Source organism: Aythya fuligula, chromosome 12 (assembly GCF_009819795.1).
Source record: "Aythya fuligula isolate bAytFul2 chromosome 12, bAytFul2.pri, whole genome shotgun sequence".
Classification (NCBI taxonomy): Eukaryota; Metazoa; Chordata; class Aves; order Anseriformes; family Anatidae; genus Aythya; species Aythya fuligula.
Genome location: NC_045570.1, coordinates 8337395 through 8362040, shown reverse-complemented (window position 1 = coordinate 8362040; position 24646 = coordinate 8337395). Strand labels below are relative to the sequence as shown.

Genomic DNA, 24646 nt, shown 5'->3' with positions numbered 1-24646 from the left:
GGAGAATGTGTAGGAAAAGGTCTCCTGGTCTTTGAGGCCATTTGGAGCTGAGGTTTGCTGCTGGGTTTGCTAGCCACAGGTCAACTCCAGAAAGCTGCCTGATCGTTCACTGACCTCACTGATACTTTGGCCTCTGCAGTACCCAAAAGCAGTCAGCTCCAAGTCTCTGCTTTGTGTACGCAGATGAGCCCTTCTCGTTGTTGTGACTCACCTCCCTGATAACGGCCCTGGCTGTTTTCTCATAGTTCATGATAAAATACAGCACAGAACCATTCCCTCTTTACTCTTTGTCCCGTTTGCAATTTTAGAGACCTTTCACCTGTTTCCCTTCTGATTCTCCTTCCAGCAGAAGAAATCTAGTCTGTTTAATCTTTCCTCATGTGAAATTGTCCAACCTTGTCCTTTCCTGCACCATTTTAATATGGGTGGCCATGGGGAGTTTCCTTGGTTTCGGTAGCCAGCACTCATGTAAATGGAGTAAAGCATTCAGGCTTCTTTCCGTACAGGTACTAGCAGTGACACCTCGTGGTCCTCGAGCTCTCAGCACTTTTTGCATCAAAGCTTGAAGGCTGAAATGTTTTCTTGGTGGTGGCTCGGGTGACGCTGTTCGAGAGGGACCCTGCCAAACGTGTTCCATTAGTGTGTGTTTAATTACATTAAGTTGCATTAAGCTATTCATCTCTCTCCTGACTCTGCAAGCATTGATTTTTAGCTTGATGCCTGAGGGTTTTCAGTAGAGCAATACGGATGTTTTCCTTGGGCTTTAGCTAGGCGTCCCCTTGTTCTGTGGTGTTGGTCAGTGTTTTCCTTCCTGCAAAGGGCGGATGTGAAATGTGGAAGTGCCCAGAGAAGGTTGAATAAGGACAGTCTGGTTGTTTCTTCTTTTTCTGTATGTGAACACTGAGGATTGTTTTGCTGTAATGTCTGCCACTGGAGAATTACAGTGTAATAATGACCATCCTGTCCCTCTTCGCACCTTTCTTATTTTAAGAAACAATTTCTCCATTCCTGCAGCAAACGTACTCTAATCCAGTTCCGTATGTCTCAGTTAAGCCCGTATAATTAACGATAGCGATGTTCAGATCTCGGCATCATGCCTTCCAGGTATTAGTGTATTTTCCTGCATAACTTCTTGTCCCACACCCATTATCTTACTGCCTCCCAGCAGCATGTTCACGTACAGGACCAGTACCTGCCAGCTGCCTCCTGGCACAGAGACCCCCGGGGACAGGAGTGTGTGCAGCGAGGCAGTTTGATCAGAGCAGAGCAAGAGCTGTGTGAGTGTCGTCACTGACAGCATCCTGCCATGCGCTCAGACCCCAGGCTGCCCAGTTGTGTAACTGGTGATGCAACGTTACACACTCTGCAAAGTATCTCAGCGTGCTGAAAGGCGTTTCTGGAAACACTGGAGGAACTGGAGACCATCGCCGTGACCCAGTCCTTGTTGTTCTGGTGCTGATGCTCTCGCTGCCTCAGCGCTAACCGGTACAAATCATGTCTTGGCAACAAAACGTTGAAATTTTAAAGAGGAGTACTGAAATTCTGTAGATTCCAAATGCTGACTTACATTTTAACCTCTCTGAAAAGTTTCAGAGTTGGAGTCTTCAGCTTTCTACCTGACAGATGTCTTCCTTATTGGAGACGATGCCGTGCAGGCTGGTTTGTGCTCAATGGCATATCCATCCAGCAGCTCAGGTTCTGTTTTACCACTTGCATGGTTAGAATTTGGACATATTTACTTTTTTCTGTGGTCTGCTCAAAGCTTCTCTGTAGCCAGAAACCTCCTGAGAACAAAGTGCAGCCTCTTTCTGTTACCCACAGACGGGGTAACGGAGACAGGAGGGGGTCTCATGACATGCCCCACAGGAGCAGCTGATGTGTTGATTGATATTTTTATGAAAGATGTTTGTCTTGAGAACAGAACGGGGTGCTAGGTGACTCGCTGTTACGTTCTTGGTTGTTTCTGTGTTATTTGAACGATTTGTGTGTCTCAGCCTGAAGCCCTCGTTAGGACAAAAGTTGACTGGTGTGATAGGCACAGAAAAAAAATTACTTAAAGCCACCTAGTAAATAGTTGGCAAACATGCTGGACATTACTGAGGGTTAAATATGCTTAGAGAAGCATTTTAAGAACACTTTTTACAAATGGAAAAAGTATTCAGAACAACTGTTCTAGTGCTGTACCAGGAAGGTAGCGTTTTGGACTGTTTTTGCATGACTAATGCTTATGCTGAAGGTATGCCATCAGGCAGCTTTAGAGAAGTGGTTTGCAGTTGCTCCTCACAAATCCTTTGCATCTTGGTGTCTCTTGGCAGTTGCCAGCCATGGGGTGGCATGGGCAGTGTGCAGGGGGCTCGTCCTGCCTGATCTCTCACTGGGATGGTACAGCAAAGGGAGGGGACGCTGGGGCCAGGCAGGTGAGACAGAGAGAGAGGTGACCTAGAAACCTCTGCAGAGGTCTAGAAACACACCTTTGTGGTGACTTGTCTTCAGACTTCTGGTCTGCTTACACTTTGTGATGCACTCAGGTTTTTTCTCTGTGTTCAACCTAGAGAAGTAAGTATCGCTGGGGAGAGAAGTTATTTAGCCCTTGTTCACGTCTTAGCAAAAGGGGGGAAGTGACTTGAAAGTGCTTCTCTGGTTCTTCCTCCAGTTGCTGCTGCTGTCTGGTTCAGCATTTTCTTTAGTGGTGGGATGAGGAGGGGCCTGCTGCCCTCACCAGGAGGTGATGGGTGGGATTGTGATATCGATGCCAAGTGATGAGAATTGGAAATGATAATGTCACATAAATGGGGCAGGGGAAAGAGGGGCTTAGAGGCTGTGATGCTCGTGGCTGCTCTGTGAGCACTGCCTGTTTGAGCTCTGCAAGGATCAATTTCTTCTCTGTGTGGAAGAAATTTCAATTTATGTATAATCTTCATGTTTATTACAGGTACATTACACACATGCAGTCGTCTGTAATGACCGTTGTTTCACAGGAATTTGTTCAGCTGCACTAAATATGTTGTGTTTGAGCCCTCAGCCCCTGCCTCAGTACCACTGCCCATGCCAGGATGTTGTTAACGTGTCATTTTTTTCCTTTTTTGCAGTCTCTGCTTGTGACAGTCAGAACTGCTCACGTGATTTTACGGTGAGTAGCCCGTGTTTTCTGTGATGGTTGTTCAAGAAGGTAGCGTACACGGCGTGTGCATTTAAGAGCTGCGTGTAGTTAACTTGCTGAATTGCAAATGTATATTTGGAGATGGGCAAAGGCAGTTAACTTCTGCCCCTACTGCTTTTTAAATACAATTTCTGCAATGCATGGATAGCTTTAGTGGGTGCTCGTAGTACTGTGCTAAGGTATGGATTAAAACGCTGCTGCCTGGGGATTGATTCATGCTATTTAATGTTATTTTACTGGTTTTCTTTTAAGATCTTGATCTCTGTAACTTTTCCTTGAAGGAAGTAGCATGCATGTGTATCTGTAAGGCACGTGTAGGACATGATGTGTAGGGCAGAACCTCTTTGTTCTGGTCACCATTGGCCTTTCAGGTCTGTCATGAAGCTCCAAAATCTTGCCTGAGAAGCACTTGAGAAGCTGAAAAATGTGGGTCTCTAGTTAATGAAAAACATAAAACAATGTTACTCTCTCTGCTCTCGCAGATACGTAATTCATCTCTGGGATCTCAACCATGAAGGAACATGGGAAGGCAAAGGCACTTACGTGTACTACACAGATTTTATCATGGAGCTCACCCTGCTTTCGCTGGACTTGATGCATCACATTCACATGCTGGTATGAAATATTGGAGATAATGTTGAGCAAAGAAACTTGCCTTAAAATAGAGTGTTGGGTATATGCATTTTAAATATATATAATTATTGTTTTGCTTATTTTATGAACCAACTGTAGAAAAGTCTTTAAATTAAGAGGAGAATGTAGTGCAGGGGATTCTGTCATTCCTTCCTCCTGTGCAGTTTGAAGTCCTCACAAATAATTTTGTTATGGAGTATGAACTATGGCATAATTACCTATTTAATAGGTGTTTAATTAGCTCTGTTATTGAGTAATCAGACTGAATTATTTTCACTGGTAGCAGTGGATGGTAAAATGAATGACACTTGAATACAGTTTATCCTCATTACAAATGCTGTGCTGCTCATGTTTGAGGACGTAAAGAGCAGCAGTTCCTGTGCACAAGCGTGGTTAGTTTGCTCTCAAGTACTGGTTTCTTGAAATATTTTTCGCTTAAGAGCTGATGCAGTTTCTTGTGGCTGCCTCCTGGTTCCCACAGTGTTTGTTTCTGATCACTTTTCTCTCTTTTCTCCTTTCTTTCCCAAAGCTGTTTGGCAATATCTGGCTGTCAATGGCGAGCCTGGTGATTTTCATGCAGCTGCGCTACCTGTTTCATGAGGTTCAACGAAGAATTCGGCGGCACAAGAACTACCTGCGTGTGGTTGGAAACATGGAGGCTAGGTGAGCTTCTTACTTGCTCCGGGGTACTGGTTTTTATCTTGCATAGAGAATCCCAGTCAAGAAGTTGGGGTTCTCTTGTGTTACTTTGAAACATGATGACATGTTGTGATCTGGAGAGATACAGTCTTCCAAATCCAACTCTTAAATCTTCACACTCTAGGGATACGTAGGAGTGACTTTTATAAAAGTAGTATGTCAGGTAACAACTATTATCGGTCACAAGTGAACTCCCCTGTCCAGTATTTCTTCTCCCTTGTCTACTGCCCTAAGCGGTAGGGGTGGCGCAAGCTCTGCAGAGCTCTGCCTGGTTCAGTTGTCACATATTGACTTTGGCTGGGATAGAAATAAATGCTTTTAATTTCCTTAGGCCATGCCATTCAGTTACTGCCTGAAATTTAATCAAAATATTAATTAAAAAAGATCTGTTCAGCCTTTAAGTATGAGTTTATTAAACCGACTCCAAACTAGTTCTGTAATTGGAGTGGAGCTGAGAGCCCCTCAGGATTACTTTACGCCATCCCTCTGTACTCTGGCAGTGTGGCAATGTAGAGAAATGGAGAGGCCTGCTAAAACCTAGGGTTGTGCCAGGTGCTTTGTTTTTCTTTTTTTCTTTTTTTTTTTTGGTTTTCTTTGTGAAAGGTTATCTAGTGTCTGTAATAGCAGGCTAAGAGCTGCAGAACAAAGTTCATCCCCAGTGCATTATTTCTTTTCAGTAAGATGCAATTGCTAAACTCCTCGAAGTTACTCACAAAGCTGTTTGAGTTGCAAGTGTCTTATCTCAGACATCTTATCTGAGTCATTTAACATGGTTTTGTCATCCTGATTGTCCTGGAAGAACCACATTCTAGCTTCTTGCTGAAGTTGTCAGTGGAAGCTGGCTTCGTGCATTTGTGTAGTTGGTTTTCACATATATTCCACACTAGCAGTACTGTGAAATACGTACTATATATATGTATATATACACATAATACTGTTGTTATAACACTCACCTCTATACTGTCTGTTTTGGGGTATTATGTAGTACCTCCTTGCATGGCACTGTAATTTAAAAAATGTGATATATTAATTCAAAGACAAGTGGGGGTTGGTAAAATCTGAGGGCAAAATCAGTCAGACCATAAATGCTTATGATCCTGAGAAGGCATCTTAATGGGTACAGCTATTAAAATTCACTTAAAAAAATGACGTAAGTGAAATCTATACAGGTTATAACTTGAGGTTCTCTACCTAATGATCGTACTCCTTGGAAGATAATACGTCAAAGCTATTTGAACTTAGGACATAGTCAGAGATGTGCCAAAAATGTCTGTAAGAAGGCATGGAAGGGATGTGTGTGAGAAACTTCCTTTGCAGCATGAGTTCTGGTTATGGAAAAGATAAATATTCTGGCACACCTCATCCAAGGGAAAGTTAACACTGAGATTAAGGTTTTCTCAGTGCAGGATTCTCTACACAGGAGGCTGTGCTGAGATGGGGTAATCATAATTTCTCTCTTCCTTTTTCTTCGCAGGTTTGCAGTTGCAACACCAGAGGAGCTTGCAGTCAATAATGACGACTGTGCCATTTGCTGGGACTCCATGCAGTCTGCACGTAAACTCCCTTGCGGCCATCTCTTCCACAAGTAGGTTGCTGGGGCTGGGGGGAGTGGAACTGACCATAGAAAGGAAGGTTTATGTGGGAATGTCTAAAAGTTACAGCAGGCTGACAACCAACCAGTTGTTGGCAAAGCTGGGATTGCTTCCTGCCTGGGCTCGCTTGGTCTGTTTCTAATTACAAAGTAAGGGTCACATTCGCTTCTGTCATTTTCATGTTCTGGTTGTTTCACTTGGCCCATTCTATTTTCCCTCAAACTAACATTTGTGTCTTCTCAGCTGATGGGCAGATAATGATAAAATGTGATCTCAGTTGCAAGTCTTTACCCTGCTTTGCTGTGTTAAATGCTAGGTAAAACAGACTCTTTTTCTCCCACCTTTAGTTTATCCCAGGCTTTTCTTTTTCCATAAGGGTGTGTTGGTTTTCAGGTGATTGAAAAAAATAGTTAGATTCCTCTGTGCTTTTCAGATACCTACTTTAAAGAGAAAACCAGCAAATATTTTTCCGTATAGCACATCCAGACATGGTGATGAATGCTCCAGGATGCTTGTGAAGGTCAGGTCTGATTATGTGATTCCATGGGGCTGTGAGTTCACAGGGCTGTGAAGGAGGTTAAACAAACTAGCTCAAGAGGTCCCCAGGCAGCTGGTGACTGGAACGGGGAAGCTCTTGACCAGAGGAATGATCTGCATCCTGTTTCTTGCACTCACTCAGCAGTGAACCACAGTAGATGCTTGTGAAGGCAGGGTGCACCTTACATGCACCTTTTCTTAGATCACAGAATCACAGAATTGTGTAGGTTGGAAGAGACCTCCAAGATCACCTAGTCCAACCTCTGACCTAACACTAACCAGTCCTCCACTAAAACAGATCACTGAGCTCTACATGTAAACATCTTTTAAAGACCTCCAGGGATGGTGGAGGCCCATCAGGCACGTGGGAGAACAGACCAACCCCCACCTCGCTACAGCCTCCTTTAAGGTATCTGTAGAGAGCGATAAGGTCACCCCTGAGCCTCCTCTTCTCCAGGCTGAACAAGCCCAGCTCCCTCAGCCGCTCCTCGTAGGACTTGTTCTCCAGGCCCCTCACCAGCTTCGTCGCCCTTCTCTGCACCCGCTCAAGCACCTCCATGTCCTTCTTGTAGCGAGGGGCCCAAAACTGAACACAGTACTCGAGGTGCGGCCTCACCAGAGCTGAGTCCAGGGGGACGATCACCTCCCTAGCCCTGCTGGCCACACTGTTTCTGATACAAGCCAGGATGCTGTTGGCCTTCTTGGCCACCTGAGCACACTGCTGGCTCATATTCAGCCGACTATCCACCATCACTCCCAGGTCCTTCTCTGCCTGGCAGCTCTCCAACCATTCCTCTCCCAGCCTGTAGCTCTGCTTGGGGTTATTGCGCCCCAGGTGCAGGACCCGGCACTTGGCCTTGTTGAACTTCATGCAGTTGACCTCAGCCCATCGGTGCAGCCTATCCAGATCCTCCTGCAGAGCCTTCCTACTCTAAAGCAGATTGACACACACCTAACTTGGTGTCATCGTATGCCAGTCCAAGCCATGAGCAGCCAGTTTCTTGAGGAGAAGGTGCTTAGTGACAAAAAGAGATACGGGGCTTGAATCGGGAATTTCTGAAGTGCCTGGTGGGTTAATGTGCACGGTCAGTTAAATTCTCCCTGCGGTGTCATGTGAGCAGATTCCTTTCCACAAATAGCTTTTTACTTTTCTGGTAGCTGTCAGAGCAGAGGTTATAATCTGTGTGCTAATTTGTTGTCACTTGTGACAAACCTTGCCATAAATATTTATCTGTGTTTCAAGAAGTCTCTAATGAGATAATTTGCCTCAGTAGCAGAGACTCCTCTTGCAGTGCTACTGAATCGTGTGAATATTTAATCACCTCCTGAGCACTTGAGAAGCCCAGGGTCTCCTCTTCAGAAAGTTGTTTTCTCTGTGTCTAAAATGACCCATCTGCCTCTTTTCTGAATAAGTTCCCTTACCTCCTTGGTGCATTTAGGGAGGGAACATATTGCAGTGAATGACTTAGGCTTGCATATAAAAATAGGCATAATTAATAACCCTATATACCAGATAAAAATGGCTTCTCTCCTCACAAAAGCCTGGTGATTTCGCCAACATGGAGCTTTTGTGTCCATTCTCAATGTCATGCGAATTCTGTCACAGCTGTGTATTTGGAGTAGAAGATGGCAGGGATGATTCACATTGCTGAGATCATTAATACGGAGATAAACAGCTGAAGTTTAATGGGAGTGGGTGTCTCAATCTTTTAGGCTCTGTAGAAACTCTCTTCATCTTTTAGGAAGCACTCAGCCAATTTCAAAACGCTTGTTGCCCTGAAACCTTGCCAGCCTGACCTGGTTTTAGCCATCCTACTGGAGGTGATCAACCCTTTGGCTGGGTGCTGGTGCAGGCTGGAATGGTCCCTGGGGCTTCCAGCACCTGGGTGGCTGGGTTTATTTGACCATTTTTTGTGTCTCTACATTTCCAAAATGCTTTGAGATCTCCTGCTGGAAAAAAAAAACAAAACAAAACCAACACACCCTCCAAGTGTGAAGTATGTGTTGTAGTCCTGAAATGTGTGTTGTGTTCGGTTCTGTGAAATTCAGTCTTCCATGCTGAAAATCTGGTTTTACGTGCAAAAAAATACCTCAGTTGGGTCATAGCAGTCTGAATCAAAAAGTAGGCACAGCTCTGAGTGTTGAAACCTGCATTTCAAACGTTTCTCACTTTCTGCAAGACAGTGAATGCTCAGAATTAGGTGAGCATTGCCATGGCACAGCACTGGTTTATGTTTATCTATTGAGAAAGTGCCCTGAGTTGTACTCACTTTGGTGGGACGTGTCCCTGCCTGTGGCAGGGGGTTGGAGTTGGATGAGTTTTAAGGTCCCCTCCAATCCAAACCATCTGAAGAAATATTTGTCCAGTTGCTTTTTGTCCTTTTTCAGCTGGATTTTTCAGCAGGATTGTGAGACAAAAGACACGTTTTGTTTCATCTTCAAGGCAAAACTTACTCTCTCTGAGCTAGAGGGTCAGCAGGCTGGCAGAGCGTTGAAGTTTGGGATAAATCTGCAAGCTTCTTTATAAAAAGTGAACACTAGAGTGTTTTCATCTGGAAGAAGTAAGAAGCCTGTGCCAGTTGTCAGGAGCTCATCAGGTGTATCTCACAAATCATCTCAAAGCAGTTCACGTGGACTTGTTGGTGTTCTGTACAGAATACACTACAGCTACTCGATGTACTTCTGATACTGACGTCTTGGAACATTGCTGCAAACTCACTACAATATTACTGTTTTCCTCTCAGCTCATGCCTGCGGTCCTGGCTCGAACAAGATACATCTTGCCCAACCTGCAGAATGTCTCTTAATATCACTGACAGCCATCACGTGAGGGAGGATCACCAAAGGGAAAATCTGGAGGAGAACCTGGGCCCTGTGGCAGTAGCAGAAGGCAGACCACGCTTGAACCAGCACAATCATTTCTTCCACTTCGATGGTGAGTTGAGCACATCTGACATCCTCTGCTGTTGCCCAGATAAACAGAGGGAACAGCCTTGCATAGCAGTGAATTCTGTTCATGTTTCTTACTGCTCTTTTGTCTCTGAAGTTGTCCAGAGCTATAGGGATTTCTTGAAAGATTTTGTGCCGATAAGTGCTTCCTTTTTCTTGATTTGTTCAGGTTAACAGTTTCACTACTGGCATTTATCCATTGCACGCCCTGCTGACCAACAGAATGGGAAACTCCTGTGTCTTGTTTTGCCACCAGGTGGCTGGTTAATCACTGGCAGCTGGGAAGGGAGTCTGTGTGGGACAGTCTAGAACTGAACCTTTCCCCTATCCCTGGGTAATGTGAAGTTCTCACAATTCCATTTGCCACTCAATAACCTTGTAGTGGTTGGTCAGGTACAGAAGTCTGCAGAAGCTGCTTCTTAGAAGTCCTGTAACTGGAACAGCTTCACATATTAGTTCCAGGGAGTTCAGTAGCCTATTACAAGTACTCACAAAACCTGTGCGTCTTAGGCCATGATGAGCTGTGTGTGTGCAGACAAACTTTCCCTGCAAGAGACAATTTATAAGGAATATCCTCCTTTTTATTTTTTTACAGTGTGTGCTTGTCTGCCACAGTTTCTGAGGATTTTGCTGGCAGTCTTGTTACTTCTCAGTAGGTTTCACTAGTGCAAATATTCATCTCTGGGCTCTGTCCTTGTGGAGCTCCTGTTAATGTGTATAGCTGAGATGCTGCAAGCTTGCACAGTGAGCTGTTCTTTGTTTTTGTAGCCTTTGGAGATTGTGGGGGAGAATAACGAGCAGAGAGGGTCAGGCGCTTCTAAGTATTGAGACCTGCTGATAGCTTCTTGCATGGCTCCCACTTTTGGGGTGTTTTAGGTCTCTGAGAGACATTTATATTTAGAATACCATTCTGTGTTGTGATAGCTGTCCTCCCCAGTGCTCTCCTGTGGCTTGAAGACCCACAAAATTACTGTGAAGACAGGAGGAGAAATTGCGTAGCTCAAACCACGCATTTATTTAAATGGAAACGGGGAAGGAGGAGGGAGTCAGCCACATGCCCTTCTCTGAGCCTGAGCACATAACTACAGCAGTCACTTGAAGTTACTCTGTCCCCACGTAGTGATGTTTTCTCAGTGATGCCAGCCACTTATTATCTGACCCATTTTGGGACTACTTTGAGGTTGTTTAGAAGCAGGCCTGTTTTTAGTGAAATTGCTGGAGTTATTCGTGTGTTCCAGAACTGAATTGGGTTCTGGATTATTTTAATTTTCTCTCTAATGGGAACATTAAAGAAAATAAGGTGTTCTTGTTTTCTTGATCCTCTTCTGACTTTGAGATTGTTAAGCCACTGTGAGTGTGTTTCAAGAGATTGTCCTGTCTGTTGGGAGGCCGGCAGGTACTGACTCACACCAGCCAACTCCATCTTTGAGAAACCTTACGGATGGATTGCAGTGCAGAACTCCTCATATGTACCTTGTGGAAATATGATGACTTGAATTGAATACACACAGGAGTACTTCACCTGCTTAGAACCTCTTATATTCCTGCTTCATTCCTTGGTGATTTCTTGTTCTCAGGTTCTCGAATTGCCAGCTGGCTGCCCAGTTTTTCAGTAGAAGTGATGCACACTACAAACATCCTTGGTATTGCACAAGCCAGCAACTCCCAGCTCAACGCTATGGTAAGACTACTTCAATGTTTTGGACCTCAGCCCTCCTATTTGTGCGAGGAGGGAAAGAGCTGCATATAGATAGAGAACAGAAGGAGGAAGGAAATCAAAACAGTACTTAGGAGTGAGAAAAGCTTTATTTCATTGAAGCTAGGGCTGTAGGTTGATTCAGACGTGCAAACGCAAAAGGACAGGGCTGGAGGTAAGAAAGTGATGGAGAAAAGTTGCATGTACTTTTGTGGGGTATAGGTGCAGGTGGGTAGACCTTTTCTCAAATTGCTTCGTGTGACTTCAGGTTTTTTTTCACTACTTGGCTTCACTAACAGCTTCCAGTAGTGAAGGGTCAGAGTTTGCAACCAAAAAATTTAGTTGTTGGCCAAGTGGCAACTGGTCAACCCCTTTCTCTGTGTGTTTTTTTTTTTTTTTTTTTTAATTTATTTTTAATAGCACTAAGCTCCAAGATAGCTGTATCTGTTGGAAAGTATTGTCAATGTGGGATGGGGCTCTCTGTAGCACAGTCGACTTGCTGATTCATGATGATAATAGGAGTGTTGAGGATGAAGTCCCAGGTTTGATGACTTCATGAACAAACACTCCAATGTAGAACAAAAAGAGAAGGATATGACATCATGCAATATAAATATTTAAGTTCATTTAGTTTGAGAAGTGCCATTTCCTTTAAGTTCTTCAAGCTGTTTTGTGCCCTAAGGTAATATGTGTTCAGTGAGGGGCCTCCTGAAGACAATGAAGTTTTCTCAACGTAAGATCTCTTCATAACTTTTGTGATTGTTTAAGCCTCTATAGAATAAGGCCAAAATTTTTAGGGTGCTCAGGGTCAGGACTTGGAAGGTGTTGGGAGATGATTTGGTGTGTTAAATATGCAGGGACTCTCCATTGAAGGTCAGCTTAGTTTTCTTTTACAGGACAGCGTGACACTAATGGGCTTTTATGCAGGATAAGTAATGATTTTCTATCGCTGTGCATTATTAAAAGTAGCAACAACTTATATTAAAATCCCTGCTTTAGTAGTTTGCTAACCTGGGCCTTTCTGTTAGTGTTATATGTTTTTAATAGAAGCTAAGTGAAATTCTGTTGTGTTACTGAATAAAACCTTAGAGGAGTGTTTCAAGGGAAAGACCAGAGGCTGAAATGCTAGGTCAGTTGTTTCGGTCACAGATAAGTACAATGGAGAGTTAAGTTTGCTGTAGTTGTGTGTGTTTGAACTCACTGTCAGCTGGTGCACAGTTTTTGCTTTGCTTTCCATACACCTTCTACTCTTATTTGTGTTGTTCTCAGTTTTTTCCCTTCTATTTTTCAGCATTAGTTAAAATACAGATTTTAATATTTAATAAAGCCCATCTGTTGGACTCTAAAAGCATATGCTTTGTCTGCCCTCTTTTATCTGTTTCATTCAGATACCATTTAAGTAACTTGAAATCCAATAACAATGCCCTGACAACTCTGGTTTAATTTGCTTGAGCTTTCAGACTGTATTAAAGCTGGTTTGTAGGCAGGATGGCTGGAGAGAATAGGCGATTAAAGCTTATTCTGCTTGTCCTTACCATTTTGGAAACCTGTCTGGGACAGAGCAAAATGATATTTATATTTTTTAATATTGAGCTAACTTTCAGTCACACCTGAATTTTGTACAGATCTTTATTAAAAGAGCTGTCATAAAATGAGGGTTGGGAAGCTTGTGAAGCCTTTGTGCATCTACAAGTGCAAAGGAACAGGAACCTAAATTTTCAGGACCATGTGATGTCTCCATAGGAGTTGCAGTTTTGCTGTTGGCTTCAGTGGAGTCAAAATACTGCCCTGTAAGTCACTGCCAGCATAGGTTGTCCTTTTTTTTTTTTTTTTTCTTTTTAATTTTTTAAAATTTTTGTTTCATATGTGGGTTATGATATCCTAAACAGCATCTTTGAACTGCTCTTTTTTTTTTTTTTTTTTTTTTTCCTGGTAAGATACTTAACCAGCTAACTTCTAATTATCCCTGATACTAACTGTATAAACCTTGCTTTCTCCAGGCTCATCAGATTCAGGAGATGTTCCCTCAGGTTCCTTATCACTTAGTTCTACAGGATCTGCAGCTAACTCGCTCCGTAGAGATAACCACTGACAACATCTTAGAAGGGCGCATCCAGGTACCTTTCCCCACGCAGGTAAGTCACCAGACCATGTACCTAAAATGTCTGTCTTACCACAGAACTGAGCTTGTTGGGGTGGGCATGGGATAGGTCAAAGCACTGAATCCAGCTTAGTTTAACGCAATGTTATTCTTCAGATTTTACCTGCATGAAGGTGTTGCAGTCGGAAGAGCCAAACCAGTTTTGGCTGCCTGGTATATGATGTGTTTTCACACTGCCATGTCTGACTTTAATCAGAATTCCTCACTGTTGTGTATGATTCAAGTATACACATCCAGTCCTTGCCGTAGCACTTGGAAGGCCTTCTGATATGTTAGGATAATAGCTGCTGTCTCAGTTGTGCTTTAGCATTATCCATGTGCAATACAGGACGCTTTCTTTATGTAGGAAAGCTAGAAATCTGTCACCCACACATGCAGGATGCCCCTGATCAATACAATTGGACTGTTGGGTGCATCCAGTGCTTGTCTGTACCATCTCAAATGTGCTACAGAGTGCCAAATTGTAGTTAAAAACAAAAATAAATAAATAAATAAATAAAACCCTTGGGATTTGTTTTTCCTTTGTTTAAAGCTCCGTAAATGCAGTATATTCAGTCATGTACCAAAAATATATTGAAAATGTCCTAGCTAGACTAGAGACAAATATTTGTTCAGTTACAGCAGCTCTTCCCCGTTGCTCGTGTGCAGAGCCTTTAGAACATTTCCAGTTGATTTCTCTGCTGACACGTAATTGAATTGTACTATTTAGGAAGGTTTTCTGCAAAGAAAGTATACAGCAAAATGATGCCGTGTTCTTAATTAGCGATAGCAGATTTCAGTAAAGCAGTCTGGGGACAAAATTTGTGCTAATAAGAATATTGAATTCTGGTTGTGTGCTCATCAGATAGTGCTGTTATCTGGAGTGCAGTTCCAGTCTGTGTGTGGGGAAGCAGAGAGAATTCTCTTTCAACACAGTGCATTCTGTTTATTGCTTACTTATCTGTTTCTAAATTGAACACAACACATGATGTGGCAGAAGGCAGAGTCTGAATGTGTTCGAAGGGCTTGTTTTTGTTTTGTCATTTCACACGCTGTATTAAACCCATGATGCTTGCATTTCAGCGTGTAGAAAACGTTAGACCTGCAACAAACAACCCTGTGGAACGGCACAGTACGGATCAGGAGGATACTGAAACTGTCGCCCAGGTAACTTGGCATAAAAATGGCCAAAAAGCACAGTTAGAAATTGTATGGACAGAGAAGTGAGTTCGGTTCAGTATCAGATCAGGCTGGTGGCCGCCCTCCTCTGCATTTCACAGGCAACTGAAGTGCTGTAATCTCTGATGACTTCAGCATGGTGGTCTTGTAAAGAATTCTTATTTTTCCATCTGAATATAAGAAAACACATCTTTACCGTGAGGGCGACAGAGCACTGGACCAGATTGCCCAGAGAGACTCTTGAGTCTCTTTCTCTGGAGTTGTTCAAAACCCTCCTGGATGCCATCCTGTGCAACATTCACTAGGGGACCCTGCCTGGCAGGGGAGTTGGACCAGATGATCTCCAGAGATCCCTTCTAACCTCAGCCATGCTTTGATTCTCTGTATATTTCTTTTTGCTAAGCTTTTCTTCGTTTCTTCAATGAAAGTGCTCTCAAGTGATGCAAAGAACAGATGATCGCGTCTTTGTGTCTGTCAGGCCCACCCCATCTATGGAGTGGGAAGAGCAAGACAGCAGATGCTTTGCTCTTCGTGTTCCCATTCCTATCCTGTAGGTCTCCAGAGACTTCCCTGAAAATGAGTAGTGTTTCTCTTGTGGATATACAAATTCTTTGTGATCTGGAGGAAGCACTGCAGACCTGGGGAGCTTTACTGTGAGTGGAGCGGGATACAAACAGGGCCAAGAGACAGTAGCCCCTTTACATGCAAAGCACGGGAATGACTTTTTGCTTTTCCTCTTGAAGGATTTAAAGCAGCATGGCCTAGATAAAATGAGATGGGAAGAAGAAAAATAGCTTGCAAGTAGAGTGAGGTCACATTGCACTTCTGTTTTTCCCTGCCTGGAGTAATGAAACCATGAGGGTTTCTGTTCTATGAACCTTCCTCTCAGCTGGGTTAGAAAGAGAGTGGATTTGTAAGGTGGGCAACTTTCTGACCTCTGCAGCCTTTATTGGCCTAAGTAGCCAACCTGCCACTCGCTTGGAATTGAAGAGCAGCAGGGAGCCTGCCTTGTGAGCAGGGAGCGAGATGCAGGAAGCTTTGCTTCGGTTCTGCTGCTGAGGCTGAAGAAGAGGTGATGAGGGGTGGGTACAGGTGGTTGATAAAAGCCTGCAGTAGTAGATTCATAATTATAGGAATGCAAATATTGGCCTGGATCTAACAACTCTTGTGTAACTTTTTGAGTTAATTAGAATGTTTTGGTAGTGTTTTCTCTGTTCCTTGTGAGTAAAATCTCTGTTTCTACAAACAGCCTTGAACTGGTTTATGTTAGCTGGGAGCTGGCTACAGATCCTGCTTGTGTGTTTGTGTTGCTGTCCCTTTCTTCCTGCCTGGCTCTGCCTATGTCTCTGTCCTGCTACTGAACTTAAAAAACCTGGGAGGGGACTTCAAATGTGGTGACCTTAAAGGTGTGCCTGGTGTGAGTTACAGCTCAGGCCTTTGTTCACGTGAAGTGTTGTAGTTGGAGCAAACTAAACCTGCTAACTGGATGGTTTTTGCTGCCCCAAATGGGACTTGCGGGCAAAGCCTGAAGAGGGGGCCTGAGCTGACCATGTGCTGAGGAACTGGCTGCTGGGTGCAGCAGGGGATGTGCCCATTGCTGCTCTCCCTCTCCTGCCTCCTGCGTGCACGAGGGTCACAGACCAGTGTCTGAACGGGGCAGCTCAGCCAGTCCCTCTGCTCCAGTTGCTTGTATTTAAGTTGGGGGCATGCAATTAAAAGAAGCAGGCTTGCTGCTAAAGGCTTTGACTTCTGTGTTGTAGACCTGGCTGCCTGCCTGTTTGGTCCATGTTTTCTCCTTCGTGCTGCATCCACACCATCCTCTGGTTGTACTGCAGGTGGACTTTACAGAAATGCCCCTCTGCGGACCTTGCCACAGGAGGGCTGTGCTGGGAGGCCTTAGTGTTCGAACACATTCCTTGGCAGGACAGGAGACGAGGGATTTTCTAAGGATGTGAGGCCAGACTGATTGCTCTGTGCCTTTAGCGTTCATTTAGGCTGGCTCAGAACAAGCTGACCACCCTTGTTAGGTAGCCACAGGGGTCTGCCTGGGAGACAAGCTTGCTCAGCTCCGTTCTGCTGATACTTCTTCTGTTGCTGAGGGAAGACTTGGGAGCTCAGGGCCATCCCCTAGGAAACTCCAGTCTATTTTTCTCTCTCTTCAGTTTTGATTTCAGTTTTTAACCAAGTACTTGGCATATTAAAGACTTTTTGCCAGGAGAATATTTTGCTGTAGTCAGTCAAGCTCTTGTCTGTGTGGAAAGATCTAGCAGCAAACAAGCTACTTCAGCAGATTGCACTTGATTTTTAAGAAGCTTTTTGAATGCAAGAGGGGAGGGACGTTAGGAGCCCTCATCATCACACGTGGGCGAGACTTGCATTTCCAAATAGTGGAAAAATGTAACTTCACACCTTATGACACAGCCCCCAGGAGAGAGCCTGGCAGCTCTAGTTCCTTTGTGTTGCAGCTTTACAGTAGATTTTACAAGCTTTCAATCTTATCTTCTCTTTTTTTAAATGAATATGCCCACTGGTAGTCTTTGTGCATCTCCAACATCATGGCAAACCCATTAGGGGAGCTCACATGCTCAAATAAAAGCACCCTTCTTCATGGCCAAGGTAGGTTTTCCTCTGTGTGTCGTGTTACAACTTAATTCAGTCTAGAATTCTAAGATCTTAAGATAGAGATAGTGACATTTCCGCCCCCCCCCCCCATCATACATACCTTGTGGTTTTGGGGTGTCAGTGCTGCCATAAGGATAGCTCGGAGACATTTCTGAGCATCAGCACAATATAAATTGTTAAAGGCTATTTGTGAGATAATGCTCTGAACATTGCCTACCTCTACCAGTGTTGGCCTGTGCACTTAATAAGATGCTGTGCACATACTTTTCTCCTGCTGTATATTGAAATGTTAATGCTTCCAGCAGCGTGCATAATGCTCGATGTGCTCCCTCTCTATCCCTATCGTATTTGCCCTCCCTTTTTTCTGACTCTGCTGTTAACTCCCTGTAAGAACGGGTCCATGAGCAGCTACAGCTGCTTCCTGCAACCTTGTATTTTCATGTGCTGAAATGTATTTGAAGATTATCCTTTAATTTTTTTTTGTGTGTGTGTTTATCTGTTAATCCTGAGTTTGGGTAGGGCTATTCAGACCTACCTAGTAAGCTGTCATTATAAGGCCGAAGCTTTCCTGGTGCAGCTGATGCCCCTCCTTGAGAATCCTGTTTATTGTCATTGCTTAAATGCTTGGTGTCTCTATGCAGAAACACTTCCAAGGCATCCCATGGTTTTCATGCACTTACTGATTTTATCTTGGAGGAGTGGGTTCTGTAGCGTGAAGGTTTCTGCATCTGACACCTGCTCTGATACTGAGCCTTGTCATAACTCCTCCTGCAATTAGTTTTGATCCTTTTGTCATCAAAACTCCTCAGGGCTCTCTCGTGTTCTTACAGAACAATGCTCAGGGGATCGATTTTGTGTCTTTGTAGCTTTACAAGAAAGAAGTGCAGTTGCATCTTCTAATGGGGGAAAAACATGAGCTTGTCTGGGCTTTGGCCATAACGAGTACCCTCCTTGCTGCCTTACCTGGCCGAGCTCCCCTGTTCCTTGTCATTGACGGATGTGGTGATGAGAAGCAGCACTTGGGGTGCTCTGTGCCTGCTCTTCTGGATCTGCTGAGGTCATCCTGCCCTGGGTAAACAGGATCAGATCCTTTAGGGGAGCTCTGCCATCCTCCCCTCGGTTGAGGCAGGCCAGCAGTATCCCCATCTCATTACCGCAGCATTAATCTGTCTGCTACAGGGAGCCCTCCCGTAAGTGCTGTCTTGCTGGGCGCCCTCTGAAGGCGTTGTGTGAGTGAGCTGGCACTTTGGGGACATCTCTAGGGTTTTGGGGTGACTCAGCTTGCTGTGCACATCATATGTTAAAATCCATGCACTGTACACTGTGCCCATGCTGCTGGGATTTGAGCAGTGGTCCCTCTGTACCCACCTGCCCCCGTCATGTCTCCTGCAGTGGCTGAGAGACCCAAACCTAGGAGCTGGCTTGGCTAGTAGCTCTCTGCTGCATCCTCCTTGTTTCAGAAATCCTCTGGGATGCCAAATGATAGCTCAGCTCTCAAGCCTTTCATCGAGACGATTTTTTTCTTGAAGCTGCCGCGCTCAGCAGCATCTTGTTTTCCCTGGCAGAGCTGATCTGATTGTGTGTGACAGGACGTGGTCAGGATCCGACGCTTCACCTGCGCTGCTGTACCGGCGTCAGCAGCTCAATTTTCACATCGGTGATGCCCGCCAGCTATCCAGGGGGAAGAGGTGTATGTGCAGGGCCGCCAGCTTCTTTTATTGACACGCTGGGCTCGGGACAGTTGCCAGCCTCGCTCCAGCGGTCCCGACCCGCGGTAATTCGGGTGCTGCAGACCCTGCTACCGAGGCCTCGTAAAATCCCTTCTCACGCCCACGTCCTCTTCGCAAGCACATTTGCTGTTCTTCCCTTGCTGTGTGGATTTCTGCCTTTTAGCTTCTTTGCTGTTACGCTGCTTATCAAGTCAGCCCCAGAATCTGGCTGTATCAAATGCCCCGTTTTCAGACAGCATTAATTATGAGTAATTAATGTTTATGTCTTTGAGATCACTTTCAAACATGGCGTATGAGATAGAGCATTACAGAATACAGGCGCTTTGAACGTGCTTTGAATTAGCTTTGTTCTGTACTTTGGCTGGGGCTTTCAAAGGAAACCAAGGGAGACTCTAGCTTCTTCCAGTGCCTCAGAAAATGACAGTTCTTTGTAGCTTGTTATTTTGATGCAAAGAAGCCCTGTTAGCAAATTTTGCACAGACTTGCGACTTCTTTTCTACAAACTTTTCATCTCTCCTCCTTCCCCTTTTTCTTTTAGACGGAGAGAGTACCACTTGAACTGAACTCGAGACTGGAAGAAATGGTAGAATTCAGCGAAATGGAAGCAGAACCCAGTGAGGCAGAAGATTTTGAAGCCAGGGGGAGTCGCTTTTCAAAGTCAGCTGATGAAAGGCAGCGCATGTTGGTTCAGCGGAAGGAGGACTTGTTGCAGCAAGCTCGGAAGTATGTTCCTCCCTAAAACTCCAGCCTGGCCTCTCAGTTACACTTCCTCCAGAATGTTTTTTGAATGGATTATGACCACTGCAAGATTGGGTTGGTGCAAAACGTATTAAGAGGAACAAATACATTGCTACAGCAGGCTCAGGTTGCTGTTTAAGACAACTGTCACTGATAATCCCAGTTTTGAAATAGCGTCATGTGTCACAACAGGCACACAGCTTCCTAAGTGGTGATCCAAAGCTCTTTGAAATCATGGGATGATTTCTTCAGCTTCAGTGAGCTTTAATGTGAGCCTGTAGTAAGTGAGAGAACATTATTTGTACTGAGCCCTCTTGTGCACCGTAGTTTACCTCCTAGCTTAGGTGTCAGCCAGCACTGTGTGTGTTGCAACTGAGTTTACTGTCTGGCACTGCTCTTTGCAAATGCAGAGCAAGAACCCTAAGCAGTAAGCAGCACAAAGATGACAGACTGCCACTAACTAAAACATGCCAGAGGAGCTCATGATTAACCAGTCAGCGCTGTTGAAGGGGGCATGACCGACTCCCTTCCAGCTCAGTTAGTAATAGGTCTTGTATGTAGAGTCTGATTTCACATGAGTTAGTCATGTTGGTGAGTTCTGCTCACATCTAGTTGCTGATTTAAAAAAAAAAAAAAAAAAAAAAAAAAAAGGAAGGAAAAACACTTTGCAGCTGTAGATAAATTTTTTTTAGCATTTGTAACAAGCTTTGTCCCTGCCATTTTATCTCAGGGAGGCCATAGAAAGGGTCTACAAAAAGTACATTGAGTTGTCCCCCCCTCATACTGAAATGCTGTCATGTGAATAACTGGGGGTATGATGGCTTTGAACTGTTTATCTCTAAATAGGCTTTCTCCCAAAACAATTTTTTTCTTTGAAAAATGTTTTTTAGAGAAACAAAAGCATTTTTGATGTTGTGATCACTAGTTCCTTATTTGTGTTGGAGAGCTGTGGAAGTGCAAACTACTGTATTTTGTCACTACCTGCAAAAATGTGTTGGGCTATTAACTCTGGATGCTGCTTCCCTGTATTTCTGTATTACCTGAGGCTTTGCAGCTGAAGTGCCCTTCCTGTCGAAGGCTCACTTCTTGTCAGTGACTGACTTCTTGGGGTAGACACCACCTGCACCTGGAATGTGCTGGTGGAATAACGGAGACACAGATTCAGTAACTCACCTGAAGTCTCAGTGAGCTGCTCTGGGTTTTGAGTAGAGCCCAGACCTCTAGAACCGGCTCCCACTCATATGCACAAGGATCTTGCACTGGGTTTCTCCCACTCTGTGCAGTGTGCCATGGGCTGTCTTTGAGTACAGAGCCTGCGTGTGCTTGCACGGTATTTTCCAGCTTTCAGTATGCCTTAACCCCCACCTTGCTTCCTGGATGTATCAGCTGAGTATTTTCCAGAGCCAAATGAGGTGGGCTCTGCTCACCCATCTTCCTTTTTCCTCTTGTAGGCGTTACTTAAACAAAACCTCTGACGAGGAGCTGACCACAGAGAAGCCCTCGCTGCCCGAGGGAGCCTCCGCCGACCCCGTCACCCTGCGCCGCAGGACGCTAGCTGCCGCCGCTGAACGGAGACTTCAGATGCAGCAAAACTCTTAGCGCTCGCTGCTTCTCCTTCCTCCTCCTCCTCGTGAGCAATGTTGAATAAATAAATGAAATAAAAAAAAACCCTGCGCTTTCTATACCAGCAGGAAAGTGTCACTTCAGAGTTCAGCTAGCTGTGCTGCCGAGTGAGCTGGCTGCCTCTCTGCTGTATAAAGCATGTGGTCTAATAATGTTTGGACAGCTGACAAATTAACCTTTTTTGTAATATTTTCTATGTGACATTGATCCCCTCCACAAACAAAGGCGATTTGTAAACCTCGGGCATGATTTCTGCAGCTAGCGTGAGGTGTGAGGCTGACTGCACCGCAGAAGCTGGGGAAAGTGTGTTTGAAATGAGCAGCTCTGGGTGCAGGTCACAGAGGGCACTGGCAAGTTCAGCTTGAGACCAGGGAGAGTTATTCCATGAGGGGAAGAAAGCTTAGAAATTTGCAGCAAACCCTGCGTTAGATGAGCAGGTCCCTGCTCTTAGGTTCCTGCTCGTATCGAGAGTGAAGGAAGGGTGCTCTGCAGGCCAGCTGGAAGGGCTGGAGTGGTATCGCTGGGAAGTCAGGGCTTAGGCTGGATGGAAGCTGTCTAGCTACGTAATGTAGAAAAAAATGAAATCATGAATTGTGCAGCAAAGTGCTAATTCGCATTGATTCCAGCATAAACTAGTTTGTTTACCATTGCTGGGCTCTTCTGCACTGGCAGACTTGTAGTTCTGCTCACTCGCCGGGGCTGCGCTATTTTCCCTTGTCTTTTATGGCCAGAAAGAAGTGAGAGACTGGGAGGAAGCGAGTGTTAAAGAAGGGGCGCGAGGGGAGGCTGTAGCCCCTGGCATTCAGTGTTACGTTAAGCCGATGGAGTACAATCGAAAAGCCTGCCTGTTTCGGACTTCAGAGCAACATGGATGGACTTCAAGGAAGAGGCTGGAGATAGCTCTGATATCTTGCTTTTTTATTTCATTTTTAACCCCACGACTTCACCACGAGACTAGAAGAATTGGGGCAGCTGGGCCTTAGGCAGGCTGCAATCCAATCTGCTAACCTGTGATTTTTCTAAAGAACTTTTGACACGAGATGCACTTGGAACCGGCAATGCTAGCTTGCATAGTTGAATTTTACATGGCAGCGACTTAATTCTTAAATTCCTGATGAGTGACTTCTAGCATCACTGCCCTTTAGAAGGAGCCCAGTATTATCTAGAATTGTTGGTAACTTTTTTTACTGTTGGTTTTTAGGGACATTTAAAGGTGAACTTAATGAAAGGAGTTGCATTGATGTTTAGGTGAAAATAATTTATTTCAATAAAACTTTTTGGGAAGCCTTACCTTGCAATGCTGTTAGTAAACTTCAAAGAATTTTTTTGAGATCATTGGTTTTGCTCAGAGCACAGCTGTTTGTTTTTATTGTTTAAAAAAAAAAATAAAATCTTGGTCAGTGTTGGAAATTGTTTGGAAATTTCTGTAGTGTGTCTTATGTTCCTGGCATGTGTTTGGTTTGTAAATGCAGCACTCGCACTTTCGTCGTGACAGGAAGGGGGACCAAGGGGAACACAGCGGGTTTAGGGAAGGTTTTTCCAAGCCCTCGGTTGTAGACCAGTTACTGGGACTGGAATCCAGCCATGCTATGAGCATGAAGTTGGAAGAGAAATAGTATCTGGAGGACTGTAAAAATGAAGCAGGGTTTTGAACTGTCTGATTGACCGCCCCAGCATTTATCACCACACACTCACAAAAACTGTTCCCTGGCTTCTGATGTCAGTGCTGGTCTGGGAAGATACCAGCAAAGTGGCTGCCCATGGCCAGCACCCTTCTCCCTTTGTGCTGAGGGCCCTGCTGTGGGTTGTGTGAATCTGGTGGCAGCTTTGATCCCTTCATCATCATCCCGCGGCTGCTCCAAAGCAGAAGGTGAGCTGGTCTTGCACAAACCCCTCTTGCTGTGGAGCCTCCAGTGGCTGAGCTCAGAGTGGGGGTGAGCAAAGGGGGTGCCTGGTTCGTGTGGTGGAGGCGAGCGTCCTGGAGCTGAAACCAGGAGCAGAGGGAGAGCTTCAGGGACCCCTGGGCAATTCCTCATCGATTCATCTCCTCCTCTTGTGTTCCTGACCGCCTGCGGGCGGCTTTCCCCTTCATCCTGCTCCCTGGTGGCTCCCTCTGGTGCTGGCCCTGGCCAGCTGTGGGACAGTATCCAAGTGATGTTGGTGCTGAGGGTGCATTAGGGCAGGGGTCAGTGGTGGTCTCTTTGGCTCCGCTTCCCTGGAAAGGGAGAAGCTCGCTTGGCTTTCCCTGCATCGATGCGAGCCGCATCTGTCCCACCAGAGCACCACAACCAGCAGGAACCGTGAAGAAATAACTTCACCAGTGTGGGACCGAGCGCCTGATCTAGCCCAGCTTCCCCTGCTCCATCCAGTTCTGTGTCCTGGGCAGCTCGGGGTGCATCCGAGGCAACAGTGACCCCCCCCCCCTCCCCATGGCCCAGTGGGGTTCAAAAGTGTTCCTCCACCTCCTGGGCAGCTCCAGCCCTGCTCCAGCCAAGCCCCCAGTGCCCGCTGCCTGCTACCGGGGCCCTGCAGGGTGCCCGGCCTCTGGCGCCCCTTGGGCCATGAGCTTGGTGGCTCTCGGTGCTCCCTGCCCCTCGCTGGGCTTTCTGCTCTGGCTGAGAGCTGAGAACCCGCTGAGAACCCGCATCCTGCCCCGGGATGAATGCAGCTGGGGCCTGGATGAGGCATGAGGGCCTGAGGCCGCGCAGAGCCCCCCTCACACCCGGCCGCAGCCGCAGGCAGCGTGGCGAGGCCGTCCCGCTGAGTGTGAAGATGTTGGGGTGTGCCGGGTGTCCCTGCTGGCACAGGGAAGCCCATCTCTGCTTCGGAACCGTGTTTGCTGCTGTCCCAGGCACGAGCGAAGCGCTGAAACCGGCCAGGCTGTCCGCAGGCTCTGCCCTGCACCACACCTTGAGGGGATTTTCGCAGCCCGCACAAACAGCCAGGGCTTGGGTTGCTGCAGTTCTCCTCCTCGCCATGCCAGCCCCAGGCAGTTTGGCCTCACGTGCACAAACAGCAGCTTTAGCAGGTGAAAATCGCTTTGCTGCGATTGTCCCCCAAGGCGTGCTCCTAGTCCCAGCAGATGCCTTCTGCTGCTTCTCTGGGGCAGTTTGTGGGGAGCGAGCGAAACAACCCCAAAAAGTGCCCTCGAGCTCAGTCCTGGGGTCTGCCCTCGGCCCAAAGCTGCCCAAAGCCTCGCAGGGGTCAAGCTGTGCTCCCTCGGCCTCCCGGTCACCCTGGCAGCGGGGTGAAGGCAATTTTGGATAAAATTACTGTTCACATGGGGTGGGAGCAACAACCAGGCAGGTCCCACACCCCACAAAAAGCCTAATTTTTCCTGACCACCCT

At 45.7% G+C, this 24646-nt stretch overlaps 1 protein-coding gene across 1 annotated transcript in view; it reads left to right on the top strand.

Annotated features, from left to right (window-relative positions):
* AMFR (autocrine motility factor receptor) overlaps positions 1–22588 on the top strand; it is a 29253-nt gene extending 6665 nt beyond the window's left edge. Inside the window, exons 5-14 of the mRNA XM_032195568.1 lie at positions 3090–3130; positions 3643–3775; positions 4323–4456; positions 5967–6077; positions 9366–9556; positions 11148–11251; positions 13267–13401; positions 14490–14573; positions 19476–19660; positions 21127–22588. Coding sequence (XP_032051459.1) covers positions 3090–3130; positions 3643–3775; positions 4323–4456; positions 5967–6077; positions 9366–9556; positions 11148–11251; positions 13267–13401; positions 14490–14573; positions 19476–19660; positions 21127–21274 — 1266 coding nt within the window. The 3' untranslated portion in view covers positions 21275–22588. The remainder of the gene's footprint in view (positions 1–3089; positions 3131–3642; positions 3776–4322; positions 4457–5966; positions 6078–9365; positions 9557–11147; positions 11252–13266; positions 13402–14489; positions 14574–19475; positions 19661–21126) is intronic.
* The last annotated feature ends 2058 nt before the right edge of the window (positions 22589–24646 follow it).